The 15391-nt window shown below is 40.6% G+C and overlaps 1 protein-coding gene across 1 annotated transcript in view; it reads left to right on the plus strand.

Annotated features, from left to right (window-relative positions):
• The window catches only part of LOC116521105 (sodium channel protein type 5 subunit alpha-like), a 286693-nt gene that overhangs the window by 247750 nt on the left and 23552 nt on the right, over nucleotides 1-15391 (plus strand). Inside the window, exon 20 of the mRNA XM_032235761.1 lies at nucleotides 3672-3794. Coding sequence (XP_032091652.1) covers nucleotides 3672-3794 — 123 coding nt within the window. The remainder of the gene's footprint in view (nucleotides 1-3671; nucleotides 3795-15391) is intronic.

A 15391-nucleotide genomic window follows, 5' to 3' on the forward strand; every position in this document is an offset into this window, starting at 1 on the left:
AGACATGATCTTTATTCCCAAGAATACCTCTGAGTCCTACATCACCTCTAAAGACATGGATCTTTAGGAATTTAAATAAAAACCTTTGCTTGGAAAGGAGAATAAAAGCCCCCCCCCCAAAAGTCATAGAGAACCTGTAGCTGCCCCAGTGAGGTCTTGTCAAGGTGGATGTCAGGGAACAATCTGATCCGCTTTGCTTTTTAGAGAAATTGATGTTTTATGACTGACCTTTATGGTAGCTGATTTGCATGCATGCCTATGAAACATTTTCAAAATTTTAAATGTGTCCACTGAACCAAAAAATGTGGGAATTCCCATGTTAAATGGGCAAATGGTATGATGTGGTATAAGGCAACTTATATTACTTTAAAAAAAAAAAAAAGCTCAAGGTTATATGAAAATAAGGGTAGGTGAACATTCCTTCTACTTTATTCTTTGCACTTCATCATTTGAACACCCCACCCCATCCCAGTTAGTTAACTGGACTATGACCCTTTCCCAGGTTTTATATACAAGGATGGCATATATACAAGCAACTGACAAAGGAACTGACTCACCAACCTCGAGTATGAAACTTTTCCATGTGTTGTGCTGAAAAGAAATAATTGCCTGTCTCCTTTTACATTCCTGATGCAAGAAAAGAAAACTTATTCATTAAACAAAGCTGAAAATAGCGACAAATGAGCTGATATTAAGTTCATTGGTGGAAATGGAGAACATACTAATGAATTTTAACATGCTAGTTTTACCTTCCTTCCTTCTTTCCTTCCTTCCTGCTTTCCTCCCTCCCTCTCTCCTCCCTCCCTCCCACTTTCCCATTCTCCCTTCCTCTCTCCTTCCCTTATTTTTCTCATCTTCCTTCCTTCCTTCCTTCCTTCCTTCCTTCCTTCCTTCCTTCCTTCCTTCCCTCCCCAAACTTCTCCCTATAATAACTTTCCAGAATCCATTTTCTTCCAATATATTTCAGCAATTCTGCAATAGACATAATGTACAGCTGTCTGTGTAAGGATATATAATACCAGGTGCTTTCACAAAACCTTCTTGATCAAGCAGACCTTAGTTTTCTCCCCCAGTGCTCTAACGATGCTTGCTGTCATTCAACAGTTTCTAATCATGCATTTGGCTACCCCAAATGTGGCAAGTGTGGGAGTTATGGCAATAAAGGGCCGGGTTGTCATGCAACATTATGAAAGAGAGGGCAAACTTGTCATCTGTTGCGATTGAAGACAAAGACTAAAAGGTGAGATTTAAAGAAGAGAAAAGAAGCTTCAGGCTGAAGGATAGGGAGTCCTTCTAGATGGTAAGCAGCCGTTAAGCAGAGGAATGGTCTCCCTAGACCAAGGGGAGGCTCTGCTTGCTGGGGGTTTTCAAACAGAATCTGGACGGTTGGTAGTTTAGTAGATCCCTGCACTAAGATGGGAGTGGACTAGATCAGTGGTTCTCAACATTTTCTTCACCATGAACTTCCTTTAAATACCATTTGTGGCCATGAACCATGGCCACGGACCAAGACATAAGTCAAGATTCAAAGTATTAGAAAGCACAAATCATATGATGATGACATTGTGCCCCCCACCAGGGGTCTGTGAGCCACATGTTGAGAACCACTGGTCTAGGTGATCTCTAGAAAAAGGAAGGGAGAGATCACCGTTCCAGATTGCAAAGTAGAAGAATAGCTAGTAGCCACCTATTGGGTATGGCTGGGAATTGTGTGATGTAATTTTCAGAGAGTTGTTGGAGCGAGATTATGGCGCTTTCTTTGATCACTATGCTCTTCCAATTCTTTTTTCCCCCCTTCCCATTTTGATCAGAATTGATTTATCTGTTTTTTCATCAATGGCTCCATTTTTCAATTTTAAAAAAAATCCAGGCTAGAACTTTCTCCCCAAATTTAATTCTACCACACAACTTACCCTTCCTTCCTTCCTTCCTTCCTTCCTTCCTTCCTTCCTTCCTTCCTTCCTTCCTTCCTCCCTCCCTCCCTCCCTCCCTCCCTCCCCCTCCCTTGTTTTCTTGAAGCAAGCTGAGGAGAAACGACTTTCCTACAAGTATAATTTTATATTTATTACAAACATAACCCACTCACAATCCACATTCATGCTGTTTTGAAATTATTGAAATCTATCCTGGTTATTGGAATCTTTCCCTAAGTCACTATTTTTTCACCCTTTCTTTTTTTTTCTCCTGTCTTTCTTTTTAAAAAATCCTGTTGTTGCTTATCTTGAACAATAATTTCAAATTCCATTCAATCTGCACAGATTTCAGTTATTTGCCAGATAGCTTCAATTCTCGGTTATGACCACCTCGCTGCTATGAAATCACTGCGAACCCTCAGGGCCTTGAGGCCCCTCCGAGCCTTATCCCGGTTTGAGAGCATAAGGGTAAGGGTTGAAACCTTTCCATGTCTATGCAGTGTGTTCCTCTAAAATAACCATCACCTTCTCTCTTTCTCTTTCTGTCTCTTTCTGTCTCTCTCTCTCTCTCTCTTTTGCAGGGAACAACAAACATGGCAACTTCATTTTACAGTCAGCACAAACTGTATAATTTTTCAGGGAAAGGGTCTCCCAGGCAGGCTAACTTCTATAGCAACAGCAATGTTGCAGGTGCTGTGGGGGTGAAGGGTATGTGTGTTTGTGATGCCTGAGTGTGTATGAGGGTGTAATGTATGGGGGTGCATGTCTATGTGTAAGGATAGATGATAGATAAATAGGATGGATAGGTAGATGGGGAGGGAGAGAGAGGAGAGATAGATAGATAGATAGATAGATAGATAGATAGATAGATAGATAGATAGATAGATAGACAGACAGACAGACAGACAGACAGACAGACAGACAGACAGACAGACAGATATAGATAGAGGAGAAAGAGAGAAAGAAAGAAAGAAAGAAAGAAGGAAGGAAAGAAGGAAAGAAGGAAGGAAGGAAAGAGATAGGAATGAAGGAAAGAGAGATGAGAGAGAGAAAGAGAAAAAGAGAAAAGGGAAAAAGAAAGAAATAAGATGGATGGAGAGAGAGAGAGAAATAGGAGGGAGAGAGAAAGAAATATAGGATGGGGGTAGATGATAGATAGATAGATGATAGATAGATAGATGATTGATAGATAGATAGATAGATAGATAGATAGATAGATAGATAGATAGATAGATAGATAGACAGATCTTATATAATATAAAGCCATTCATCTTGAAAATACAAAATTATAGTCTTTGCAAAATGAGGATAGTACTGTGCCGCTACTATTTCTTTTCAGTTGGAGAAAAATATAGGAAAACTTAATTTTGTGCTTCAGAACTGATTGTCTCTCTGATTTCTGGTCTCTCTCTTTTGATCGAATGTTGACATTCTTTGGAGCTCAATGTGGTCATCTAGAGGGGAAAATGGGAACTGCAGGCATATCGATATCATCCTATCACTTTTGACAGTTCCTAATTCTTAGGTTTCATTTTGCATTGGAAATCAATAGTGCTGTGTCCTGGAAAAAAATATTTCTGTAGCAGCGGCTTCCCCTCTCCCCCATGAGTTAATGGTGCACTTCCCTCCAATTTAGGTTCTTGCTTCCTCAATCAATTAACCAGGTTTATCTTTACAGGTGCAAATCCAGAGAAGAGAAGCCGAATGGTAGGACTTTTGCTAATAGTTTGGACTTCTTCGTTTTGTGTCTCCCTTCAGGTCTCACTAATAAGCCTCATAGCTAGTTCTCTTGGATACTCCGAAATGGGTCCCATTAAATCCCTTAGGACCCTCAGAGCACTGAGGCCTTTAAGAGCACTCTCACGATTTGAAGGGATGAGGGTAAGACTTCAATTTCAAAACAACTACTACAAGACCCATCAGCAGAGCCTCTCTGTCCATGAGCATCCTGCAGCATGCTGTGAGGCCCTTCCTCCATCCCATCATCTCTGTGTTTGTGGTCTTTCTGTTCTCATTTTTCATGCCAGGCTTTATGTGAAATGATTGGCGCTGATCCTGTACCCTGCAGTGGACTTCTCTTTTTCCTCCTCCTCCTCCTCCTCTTCCACCTCTTCCTGCTGCTGCTGCTGCTGCTGCTAAAAATTTAGGCTGCTTGCTTGTGGAATTATCTTTGGCTTGGACTGATCCCGTCCTTGGTGGATTTCATTCTGCGCTAATCCCGGTTCATGCCTTGTTTACAGAGAACCTGTCATCTGGTTGACAACCAGACCTCAATTAGGACAACTTCCAATCACCTCCCCTGTCTCTTAATTTTCCTTTTTAAAAATTCACGTTGCCCTTTGAAACATTTCCCCCCAAATTGATTTGTAAGCCCATATGTGTCACAGTTAAAAAACCCTGAAACTAAAAACCACGGTTAAAAATAGAGAACAGATAAAAACAACTCAAGCAGGAAAATACTGAAAGGCGCTTAGGTAGAAGGGCTTCGTTACATCCCAAAATCTGACTACAGGTAGTCCTTGACTTATGACCACAACTGAAGCGAAAATTTCTGTTGCTACTCGAGGTGGTTGTTAAGTATGTTTTGCCCCATTTATAAACATTTTTTGCCAAAGTTGTTGAGCAAAATCATTGCAGTTGTTAAGTGAATCATGTGGCCATTAAGAGAATCTGACTGTCTTCTCTTGATGTTGCTTGTCAGAAACCATCTGGGAATGTTATACAAATAGTTATCACATGACTTTAGGAGAGTGCAACTGTCATAAATACATGCCAGTTGCCTAGCACCCAAATTATGATCATGTGACCATGAGGATGCTACAATGGACACAAATATGGAAAATGGTCATAAGTCACTTTTTTCAGTGCCTTTATAACTTCAGTCACTAAACGAATGGTTCTAAGTCTAGGACTGCCTGTACATCATATAATGTGGTTATATAAATAGATTGGAAAATTGAAGAATAAATACATTTTTGTCTGACTCCAGGAATATAATAGAACGGACACTTGGTAGATGCTTTTTGGAAGGAAGAACCGGGGGAGTGGGGGGCACCACAGGATAGATCCTGTTCCTTGGCCACTATCTGGTGTGCCACCCTTCAAGGCTCTAAATTCTCAGAGTTAAAGTGGGCACATGAGCCAAGAGTCATGCCGATAATATTGTACTCCTGATATGGATAAATAGAATATAGAATAGAATATTTTTGAGTCCTTCTCTATCCAGAGATAAAGCAGATTAATACTTTACTGTCTGAACACAAATACTAAATAGCAAGACTGATTCACAATCAGCCTTTCTGTATCTGTTGCTCCTGGTTAGATTTTCTCACAGCAGGAAGCCACTGTCTTCAGTGAAAACCCATAAAACAAGTTGCCACTACTCCATTGATTTCAAAGAAACCCAGCCCCTGAAATATACATGCAAAAAATAGTCCTGAAACAAAATATTGTCTATATATTTTGAATGTTGGTCTCCACTTTGGAGCCCATGTCAGGCATATGGAGCAGGGGTGTCAAACTGGATTTCTCCAAGGGCTGGACCAGCATTGTAGTTCTCCTTTGTGGGCCGGCCGGGGGTGGGTGGGGTGTCAAGACCGGACGGGTGCCTCCTGTAGCATCCTGCTGTCCAAAATGAGGTGTGGGGTGGCTGTGGGCAGCCCCCTGCACCCTTTTTTTAGCCTGGATGGCCCCCTGCAGTACATTGCCAGCCAAATTGGGCCAGGGGGTCATCCACATGCCCCCGTGCCCCATTTTTGCTAGCAGAGGCACCACAGGCCGGTCCTTTGCTATTTACAGGCAAGCCCCATGGGCCAGATTTAAGCACCCCACAGGCCGGATCCAGCCCACAGGCCTTGAGTTTGACACCCCTGATATCAAGCAATTATAATCTATGTATGAATATTGACAGACTAGTGCTTTGGCATCACCAACACTTAGGTAATGCCAGCAAGTTAAATATTTAAATATCTTCCTTATTTTAAAGGTGCTCCCCCCACAAAGGGCAACTGGGCTGGTTTTTATTTGAGAAAGAGTAAAAATGGTTCAGTTGCCTTTTTTTGGGTGGGGGAAGCACCTTTGAGACCACTAGGACTGGATGGCTGAGAATCTCTATAGACACCCAAGCAAGGATATTAACATGATGACCCAAATAGCCTTTCTGATTACCTATAATTCCATAGATAATTATAGAATAATAATTCTATTATTCTACAATTCTTTACAGTTTTTATGAAATGGGAATTGACCACAAGGTTTTGTAAACTTTCCTTCCCAAATTCACCTATAAGCCTCTGCATGTAGTCACTGACACCAGACTGAGAAAATTGCATTAAATGGGTGGCCGCGTTTTGATCCAATGCCCTCCTTGTAGTCAGCCATTTCTTCCAATTTCTTTTACAAATTCCTCCAGCCTTTATTATGCCACTTTCTTAAAACCTCTTAACCTCAGCTCATTCATCATTCAGAAGAGGGAAGAGGATGGGACCTGAAATCTCTAACACACCACAAAAGATTCAGAAAGGTTCCCCAGGGCTGGGGAACAATGATGGCCCCTTTTATGTCAGCCATTCCTGGGAGTTCTGGAAGTCCACAGGTCATAAAGGGGCCATTAGTTCCCCACCTCTGAGGAAGGCTGCGTTACAAGAACTAATCATGATGAATTTAAACTCTGATTGTTTCCCATCTTTATGACCAGTTGTAAAAGACAGAGGGCTGACAGTCTTTCTCTTTGGATGAATCCTGGTTAAGTGGGGCCTGGATTAGTCATGTCTTGTTCGGCTTTCCATCTTTTTCTGCTGCCACCTATTTGTATTTCCTGTTTCATTGCATAGGTAGCCATATCATTGCATAGGTCATGTATGCATGCATGCACTTGGACAATTGTTCATTGACATCCTTTGGTTGTGACATTTGTTACGGAGATTTGGTGTGCACTGCGCAAGGTGTCGACAAGCCTGTTTTTAAACGGGGTGGGGGAGCATCCACGAGGTTTCCGCTCTTTCCATTTTCTAGTTTCCGTTTGCAGTATTTCAAGCTACGGCTGTTTTGAAAGGTTCTGAGCTTGGTGCACGTATATAGAGGAGATGCAAACATAAAAAGAAAAAAGAAAAATACAATGTTTGCGTTTGCAGAATGAAATACAGATTTCTGTTTGCTAAGTATGTGATCAAGAGGGGGGGGAAATACTAAAAAGAAAAGACGCGTTTGCAATAAGTAAATGTTGCTCTGTCTTTTGCTTGCTCACTCTTTTTTTTAACCATGCTCACAAATGTGCCAAATTATTTTCTGATAACTGAGGATTTGTAAAACTTTGCAAGACTCTGAAAGGGGGTTTCTGTTTGCAGCCCAAGTCTGTTACAAGGTACTTTTGCAATTGGAGAGATGTTCATTTGTATGCTTGGTTACTATCTCACTTTATTTGTGAACATGGCATTTGTATGTGTGTGCGTGCGTAGGTGTGCATGTATGTCTGTGTTGGATAATTCTTTCTTGTTTATTTTTGCATGATGGTGCCATATTGGTACATTTAATCTTCTCCGTAATTGAAGAATAAGTAATGCATTCTGCCTGCATAAAACCAAAGGAGCAAAATATATTATTTGTAGTTAAAAGCATGGTTGAATTCCTTAATTGATATGGTTTTATTGCTCTTTCTTTTAAAATGCACACTTCTCTGTTCTTAAAAATATTAACCAAAGAAGCCAATCAAACAGCTGAGAGGAAATTAACTATTTGTGGCTAGGTATTAATTATTTCAGTGGCTTAAACACAATTTTCAACCGACTCAAATAATTTTATAAAATGGAGAATTCCACTTATAACTCCTTTATAAGAAATCAATTCATGCAAAACTCCTTCTGCTTGACTTTCCAGGTAAATGCAACCCGGAGAGGCAAAAAAAATAGAGGGATAAATTTGCAGTTGGTTATCTCAAACTGTATTTCCAGAGTGGGCCAAGAAAACTGTCAGGAAAAGATGATGGAAGCAATGATCAACCTCAGTCAAGTTACTTATTCTCACACCTGCCATCTTTCTGCAATTGTTTGCTGGACATCCATGTTAGATAATATTGACAGCCCTCAACGTACAACCACAATTGAGCCCAAAATGTCTGTTGCTAAATCAGACTTTTGTTAAGTGAGGGTTGCCTCATTTTGCAACCTTTCTTTCCACCGTTGTTAAGCGAATCACCACAGCTGTTGAGTTAGTAACACAGGTTAAGTGAAAATGGCTTCCCTGTTGACTTTGCTTATCGGAAGTGTACAAACGGTGACCCCAGGAAACTTCAGGCCCCTGTTTAAAAGACTGTCTGGTCCCTGTTCCGTTAAAGGGTTAAAGAAGAAAAAGAAAAGAAAGCAGGTGAAATATTTTGTCGTGATCCATGTACAGCTAACGTCGTTGTTGTTAGTGGTGAAGTCGTGTCCGACCCATCGCAACCCCATGGACAACATTCCTCCAAGCCTTCCTGACCTTTATCATCCTCTGGAGTCCACTTAATCTCCGGCCAACTGCTTCGGTGACTCCATCCAGCCACCTCCTTCTCTGTCGTCCCCTTCTTCTTTTGCCCTCAATCTTTCCCAGCACGAGGCTCTTCTCCAGTGAGTCCTTCCTTCTTGTTGGGTGGCCAAAGGATTTGAGTTTCATCTTCAGGATCTGACCTTCTAAAGAGCAGTCTAGCATAGGAGACATTTTTTAAACCTTGCATTCCTCAATTCCACTGGTGCACCTATCACTGATTTCTACTTTTTTCTTCTATCTTTCCTTCCTGAACCTTTCTTGTTTTCCCTGCCCATCTTTCTTCCCTCAACTCATTTGATCAACTGAGTTTAGGAAGATTCAAAATCTTCCTGCTTGCTTCCTTGGGACCTGAGATCAGTTCAGTCACTCAAAGAGATAAGCGAGGTATTAATACAGGGCATTATTAAACAGCCTTACAACTGCACAGGGTTAAGAGCAAGTCAGCAGAGAGCTGTTCAAGAAAACCATCCTCTTCCCAAATGTCTTAAGTACAGTTCATTAGACTAGGCAGACTAATAGAGCAAAGATCAATATAGAGATGAAAGCATCTATCAATGCCCAATTTGCCAAGTGCATTTCAGACGCTTCAGGTTTTCTGCAGCTGCTCACAATTTTGTAGAATTGAGGACTCTGAACTACAGTGGAGCCTCTTACAGAAATGAGATCATGTCAGTATCAAATAAGATTTATTCAAATTTGATTTTTCAGCCCATTTAGGTCACTTACAAATAGAATAGTTCTAAAAGACAAGTGTTAGTTTCCTAATGTAATTGAACTAAGTTCTACATATCAACAGGTAGTCTTCGATTGATGACTAAAATTGAACCCAAACTTTTGGTTGCTAAGTGAGTCAGTTAAATGAGCTTGCCCAATTTTACGACCTTTTTGCCTCAGTTGTTAAATGACTCACTCAATTGTTAAGTTAGTAATATGACTATTAAGTGATTCTGGCTTCCCCATTGACTTTGCTGGTCAGAAGGTCACAAAAAGGGATCACATGACCCCAAGAGACACTACAACCATCATAAATACATGCCAGTTGCCAAGTGTCTGAATTTTGATCATGTGACCATGAGGATGCTACCACAGTCATAAGGAAGAAAAACATTCATAAGTCACTTTTTTCCATACTGTTGTAATTTTGAATGGTCACTAAATTAATGGTTGTAAGTCAAGGACTACCCATATTCCCTGAATTGCTACGTTGTAGCTCCACCTTACCCAGTAATACCCCATATATGGCAACAAGAAATATTGTGATTTCTGGGAACTGTAGTTTCAGTGCACCTAAAAAGTGCCAGATCGGAGAAGTTTGTGTGCCTGATGCTTTTACCAAAGACTCTCCTTCAAGACCTTGTCTGAATAGGAAAGGATGCGAGAATACAATCCATCTTTCAAAAAAGTAGGAAGCCTGATTAAAATGAAGGTGCAAACTTGTAAGCTCAAAGAGACCAAGGCAAAACTATCCTTAAAGTTCCATTTTAATAAGACAGACATGTTGACATTATGCTATGAAATCCCAATACTGGAAATGACATCAGAATTCCATCCAGTTAAAAGTCCATGATCTTGTCCCCACAACCACAATCCATCACATGGTCCAATCTTCTTCTTCCACGCTGGCATTCACACCCAGCTGCTTCCGGTCAGGTGTACTGGTACAGAGACAAAGGATGACCTTGGCTTCTAGTAAAGAATGATAACAATACATTCCACAATCTTACTCCTGTCTATTCCCCCCTCCCATCAACTATACTAAAAAACAGCATAATGAAATAAGAGAAAGTGTGGCAGGCCAAAATTCTAAAAGGAATATAATTGCAGGCCTAACACCCTGATATAGTAGATGGTATAAAAATGCTGCAAAATCAGTCAGTAAATTCTTTCCAAGCCACAAGTATCCACAGAAGTGAGGTCAAGGGCAGCCAGGAAATGCGCCTCATGATGCAAAAGAGTTGCATTAGATATCCCAACATTCCATTTGCCTATTGTGCAATTGTGTCATCAGGCTCATGTTGCTCAAAGACACTAGCTTGCTAGAGTTGTCTATGCCACAAATGTGTTTACCAATAAAGAAAAATAATTGTGGCTCAGGGTTGAGAAGAGAGGGGTTCTTGGTGCTCTGTGAGATTGGTGGTTTTCTTGCAGACGTTTCATTACCCAAATTAGGTAACAACATGGATGATGTTATCCAGGTGGGTAATGAAACATCTGCAAGAAAACAAACAAGCCCAAGGAACACCCAGGCCTCACCCACACATATGTTTCCCAGCTGAGTGCAATTGGAATAGAAAGACTTTGACTTTTCAGTTAGATGAGGAATAATTAGAAATACCTGTCCTGCATATTCTTAGTAAGTTTAGCCATCTTTAACCATGACTCAGATGCACTAAGGCTTAGTATTATTACCAGGCTATGTTATATATTACAATGTGCCAGGGGTGGAGTAAAGAGGGGAACCAAGTCCCAGGAGAGAGAGATTAAGTAGCTATAATGCCGAGGTACAAATACATCAAGCAGGAAGGATGATAATAGCCAATGGCTCACCCTCGGGGAACATATTATGAAACCAAAAGCCTAGTTTTGAAATTAATGAACTCGGCACAACTTCTTTGAAGTTAATGGTGCCTGTGATAGTGGATTGATTGAAGCATCAGAACTGAATGGGGCAGCAGCTTAAGGCAAAGACAGAATGGGTCGTGGCGTGAAGAGGTTCTCTCCAACATACCTATTGTGTGCTGCCCTTGAACTGAAAAAAATATACCTCTCTTTACCCTTTCTAGTTTTCATTTTCTTGGCATTCTGAGTGGTCAAGTCCCAAAAAAGGCAAAAAAAATGAGCTAGAATCTCTAAAATATTTAAGAAAGCTGCTGTTCCAGTTCTGGAGTTGGTGATAAGAGGAATGATCAGACAGTTGGTTTTAATGGCATTGATCAGAGTGAATAGATAATTTAAGGCAGGGGTGTCAATGCTGGCTTGGGAATTCTGGGAGTTGAAGTCCACAAGTCTTAAAGTTCTCAAGTTTGGACACCCCTGGTTTAAGGTTCTAGAAGTCACCGAATGTTGCTTTGTAGTAATTCTTGGCCTGCCTGGAGGACCATACAGGTTTTCATCCCTTCTATAAGACATCGTAGGCGCCTCCTAGATCTTAATTGGCTCTCGGGCTCAGATACTAAGAACCAGTGAAAAGCAACTGAATTCCCAGACATAGGAAGGCATATAATTGATACCATGAAGAAGGTGGCAGGCTTTGAATTGCCGTGCCAACAATGGACAACCCTGAATAGGATTTGAACAGCACACAGAACCTGCTGGGACTCACTGTGTGAATAGGACACAGTATGCTCCCCTCAGTGTGATTGCGAGGTCACCGGATGTAAGCTGAGGCCATATAGCGCAGTCTGGCATCTGATTTCCCCCCCCCATATAAATGATACTGCGCTTCAATGGTTAAAAGGGACCTCAGAAGTCTTCTAGTCCAACCCCCTTCTGCTAAAGCAGAAGTCCTATCCCATTTATTAGGTTTATATTTATTTAGGTTAGATGTTGGTATGTGAATGTAGATATCTTTTAACATTCATATTTTATTGTGTTTTTTAGTCTAGGTGAAATGTTAATATATATTGCAAGTCCATGTATAGTATGCCATACACTAAATAAGTAAATAAATAAGAACCATCTTAAGAAGACACTGAGCTATATACAAAAACAGGGCTCTAGCATATCCGCATCTGTTTGTATACAGGTGGTCCTTGACTTACGATCACAATTGAGCCAAAAATTTCTGTTGCTAAGCGAGACAGTTGTTAAATGAATGTGGCTTCCCCATTGACCTTGCTTGTCAGAAAGTGGCAAAAGGTACATGACCTCAGGACACTGCAACCATCATAAGTATGAACCAGTTGCCAAATGTCTGACTTTTGATCACGCAACCATGGGAAAGCTGCAATGGTTTTAAGTGGGAAAACGGCCATAAGTCACTTTTTTCAATGCCATTGTAACTAAATGAACTGTTATAAGTCAAGGACTATGTGTATCTGGCAGAAGGCCTAACCAGAGGGTTTATCCTTGAATGGGTATTGGCTGAATTTTTTAATAAATAGTTGGTGTGAGGATCCTGAATTAAGACCATAGAAGAAGGGGTGTTGCAATGCAGTAACAGGAATGTAGAAATTAGTCTGGATTGATCTAGATCACAGTTCATCTAGATGATTTCTCTAGAAGTCCTGGAAATTTCCTTTATCCCACTCTCTCAACTCCTCAAAAAAGATTTTTTTAAAATAAAACTAAAATAATAATTATCAAGGAAGCGCGATCTCCTGGTAGACTGTCATTCAAAAAAGAAGACAACACAAGAAACAGATAGTTATTTTGGATCTTGTTACATTACAGGACAGCACAATTAAAAGTACCTGCTTCCAAACTAAACTACAGATGGACAGTCAAAATAAATACCCATATGAAAATCTTCCCTGGCACTAAAGAAATTAGCTTTGTTAGATTTGTAGTTCATCCATCACATTCTATCGCAATAATAGTCTTTTCAGCTATTGATGGTTCTTGGATTTGTTGTCCTAAAAGGGAATTTGGCCAAGATGTAAAAACATCAGCAGAGCATTATGCTATTAATAATTTACCTGGAGAAGTGTCAAATGTTTTGCTCCGAGTTTTTGTGCCTTGTTATGTTATCTCCCAGGAAAATGGTTGGGGAAATTCTGGATATGAGGATGACAGGGACTGCATGTCTCTGAGTATTTATTGTTTTAACTTTATTTGCATGGTTGTGTATGTTTGTATCTTGTGCATTTGTCCTTAACTCTGCATGGTGCTCCCATTTGCAAATCACCTCTTTTAATTCTGAAACGTCTTGTAGTGTATTTGCAATAATGATGGTCACTGGACAAATTTACTCTGTCAAGGACCAAATTACATGTGTCTCTGCCATCATCCTTACCTTGATTACCACTGCCTCCCAGTCATTCTTCTGATATGTTTCTCTTCAGAATTTTACTTTGGCTAATAACATTTCTTTACTCTGTTTTTAATTCTGCCCAGTAACAAAAGCTGTCTGGGCTGATGAAAAATGGAAATAATGAAATGACAATAAAATCAAACAACAGTAATAACCATGTGGAAAGAAAAATACAGGTAGTCCTTGACTTATAGCCACAATTAAACCCAGAATTTCTGTTGCTAAGTGAGACATTTATTAAGTGATTTTTGCCCCATTTGAGAACCATTCTTTCCACAGTTGTTAAGTGAATCAGTGCAGTTGTTAAGTTGGTAACACAGTTGTTAAGTGAATCTGGCTTCCCCGTTGATTTTTCTAGTCAGAAGGTCACAACCCTGGGACACTGCAACCGTCATAAATATGAGTCAGTTGCCAAGCATCTGAGTTTTGACCATGGGGATGCTGCAATGGTCGCAAGTGTGAAAAATGGTCATAAGTCTTTTTTCCAGTGCTGTTGTAACTTTGAATGGCCACTAAATGAACTGAGGACTACTTGTACCATATAGCTACAAAACAGCTGCCCTCCTAAGGCAGTATAGGCACAAATGAATGGAACAATTGAAATGTAAAATGCCTGGGGGGTTAAAAGAAAGGAACGTACAGAAATGACAACTATGGGGGTGTCAGGCAATCGTGCATTCATTTGGTCACTAAAAATGGCACCCACAAAAGCAGTGAGGCCACACCTATTTATAAAAGTTTTCCTGGGCTACTAGGCACATAAACTAAATTGTCTCATGTCTACTAGCTTTCAGAAGAAAAGGGGAAGTGTAAAAGTCATACACACTCACTCACACACACACATACACACACAGAAGTGCAGTAGATAGGATGCTGAGTTTGTCGATCAGAAAGGTTGGCAGTTCGAATCCCTAGTGCTGCCTAAAAGAGTGAGCTCCCGTTACTTGTCCCAGCTTCTGCCAATCCAGCAATTCAAAAGCAAAGTAAAAAAAAAGGGACCACCTTTGGTGGGAAGATAACAGTGTTCCGTCGCCTTTGGCATTTAGTTATGCCGGCCACATGACCACGGGGACATCTTCGGGGACACACACACATACACACGCACACACTGTCATACCTCCTCAAAAACCCACCAAATCTTTGTCTGCTGGTAAAATATTCTTTAGCGCAGAGGCCATTCTTGTAACCAGTCTCTCTCCAGGCTATCATTAATATAAATATTTTCTCATGATGAGACAAGGTTGCTGATTGCTGATGGAGATGAATCCGTTGTTACGGATAATGCAAGGAATTTTGACAAGGTAGTCTTACAGTATGAGAGTTTATTTATTCAAGGTTATCTTTTATTATTTAATTGAGGCGTCACCAAAACTTGACAACTTTAAGCATGGATGGCTGAGGAATTCTAAGAGTTGAAGTCCATAAGTCTTAAAGTTGCCAAGTGTGGAGACCCCTGATTTAATCCATGGTATGTTTCCCATGGCTGGAGAGAGCATTGCAAGAGTTTGGTAAGGACACCCACAATGTTGTGGGCATCTTCTGCAGAATTCTATACAAATAATCTGGATTTAGCCATGGGCAAAGTGATGTTGGTACAATGCAACGATTGACTCTCACCAATGTTTTAATGCATTAACACAGGGCTCTTCAACCTTGGCATCTTTAAGACTTGTGGACTTCAGCTTTGCTGGCTGAGGAATTCTGGGAGTTGGAGTTCACAAGTCTTAAAATTGCCAAGGTTGGAGACCCCTGCATTAACATACATCTCAGTCCCCACTTACCATGTCCCTGATTCACATTCTTCCTCCCTATAGTCACTATTGGGTATGCTGTCAATGTAACCTTTTTTGTTAGACTTTTCCTCAAGAGCTCAAGGTGTTTCCCATAAGATGTTATCCCAATGACTGCAATCTTGTGAGGTAGGCCAGCCTGAGATACCGTGAGTGACTCAAAGTCACCTAGTGAAAATCCTGGGCTTGGGGCTGGC

This window comes from Thamnophis elegans, chromosome Z (genome assembly GCF_009769535.1).
Source record: "Thamnophis elegans isolate rThaEle1 chromosome Z, rThaEle1.pri, whole genome shotgun sequence".
Taxonomy (NCBI): Eukaryota; Metazoa; Chordata; class Lepidosauria; order Squamata; family Colubridae; genus Thamnophis; species Thamnophis elegans.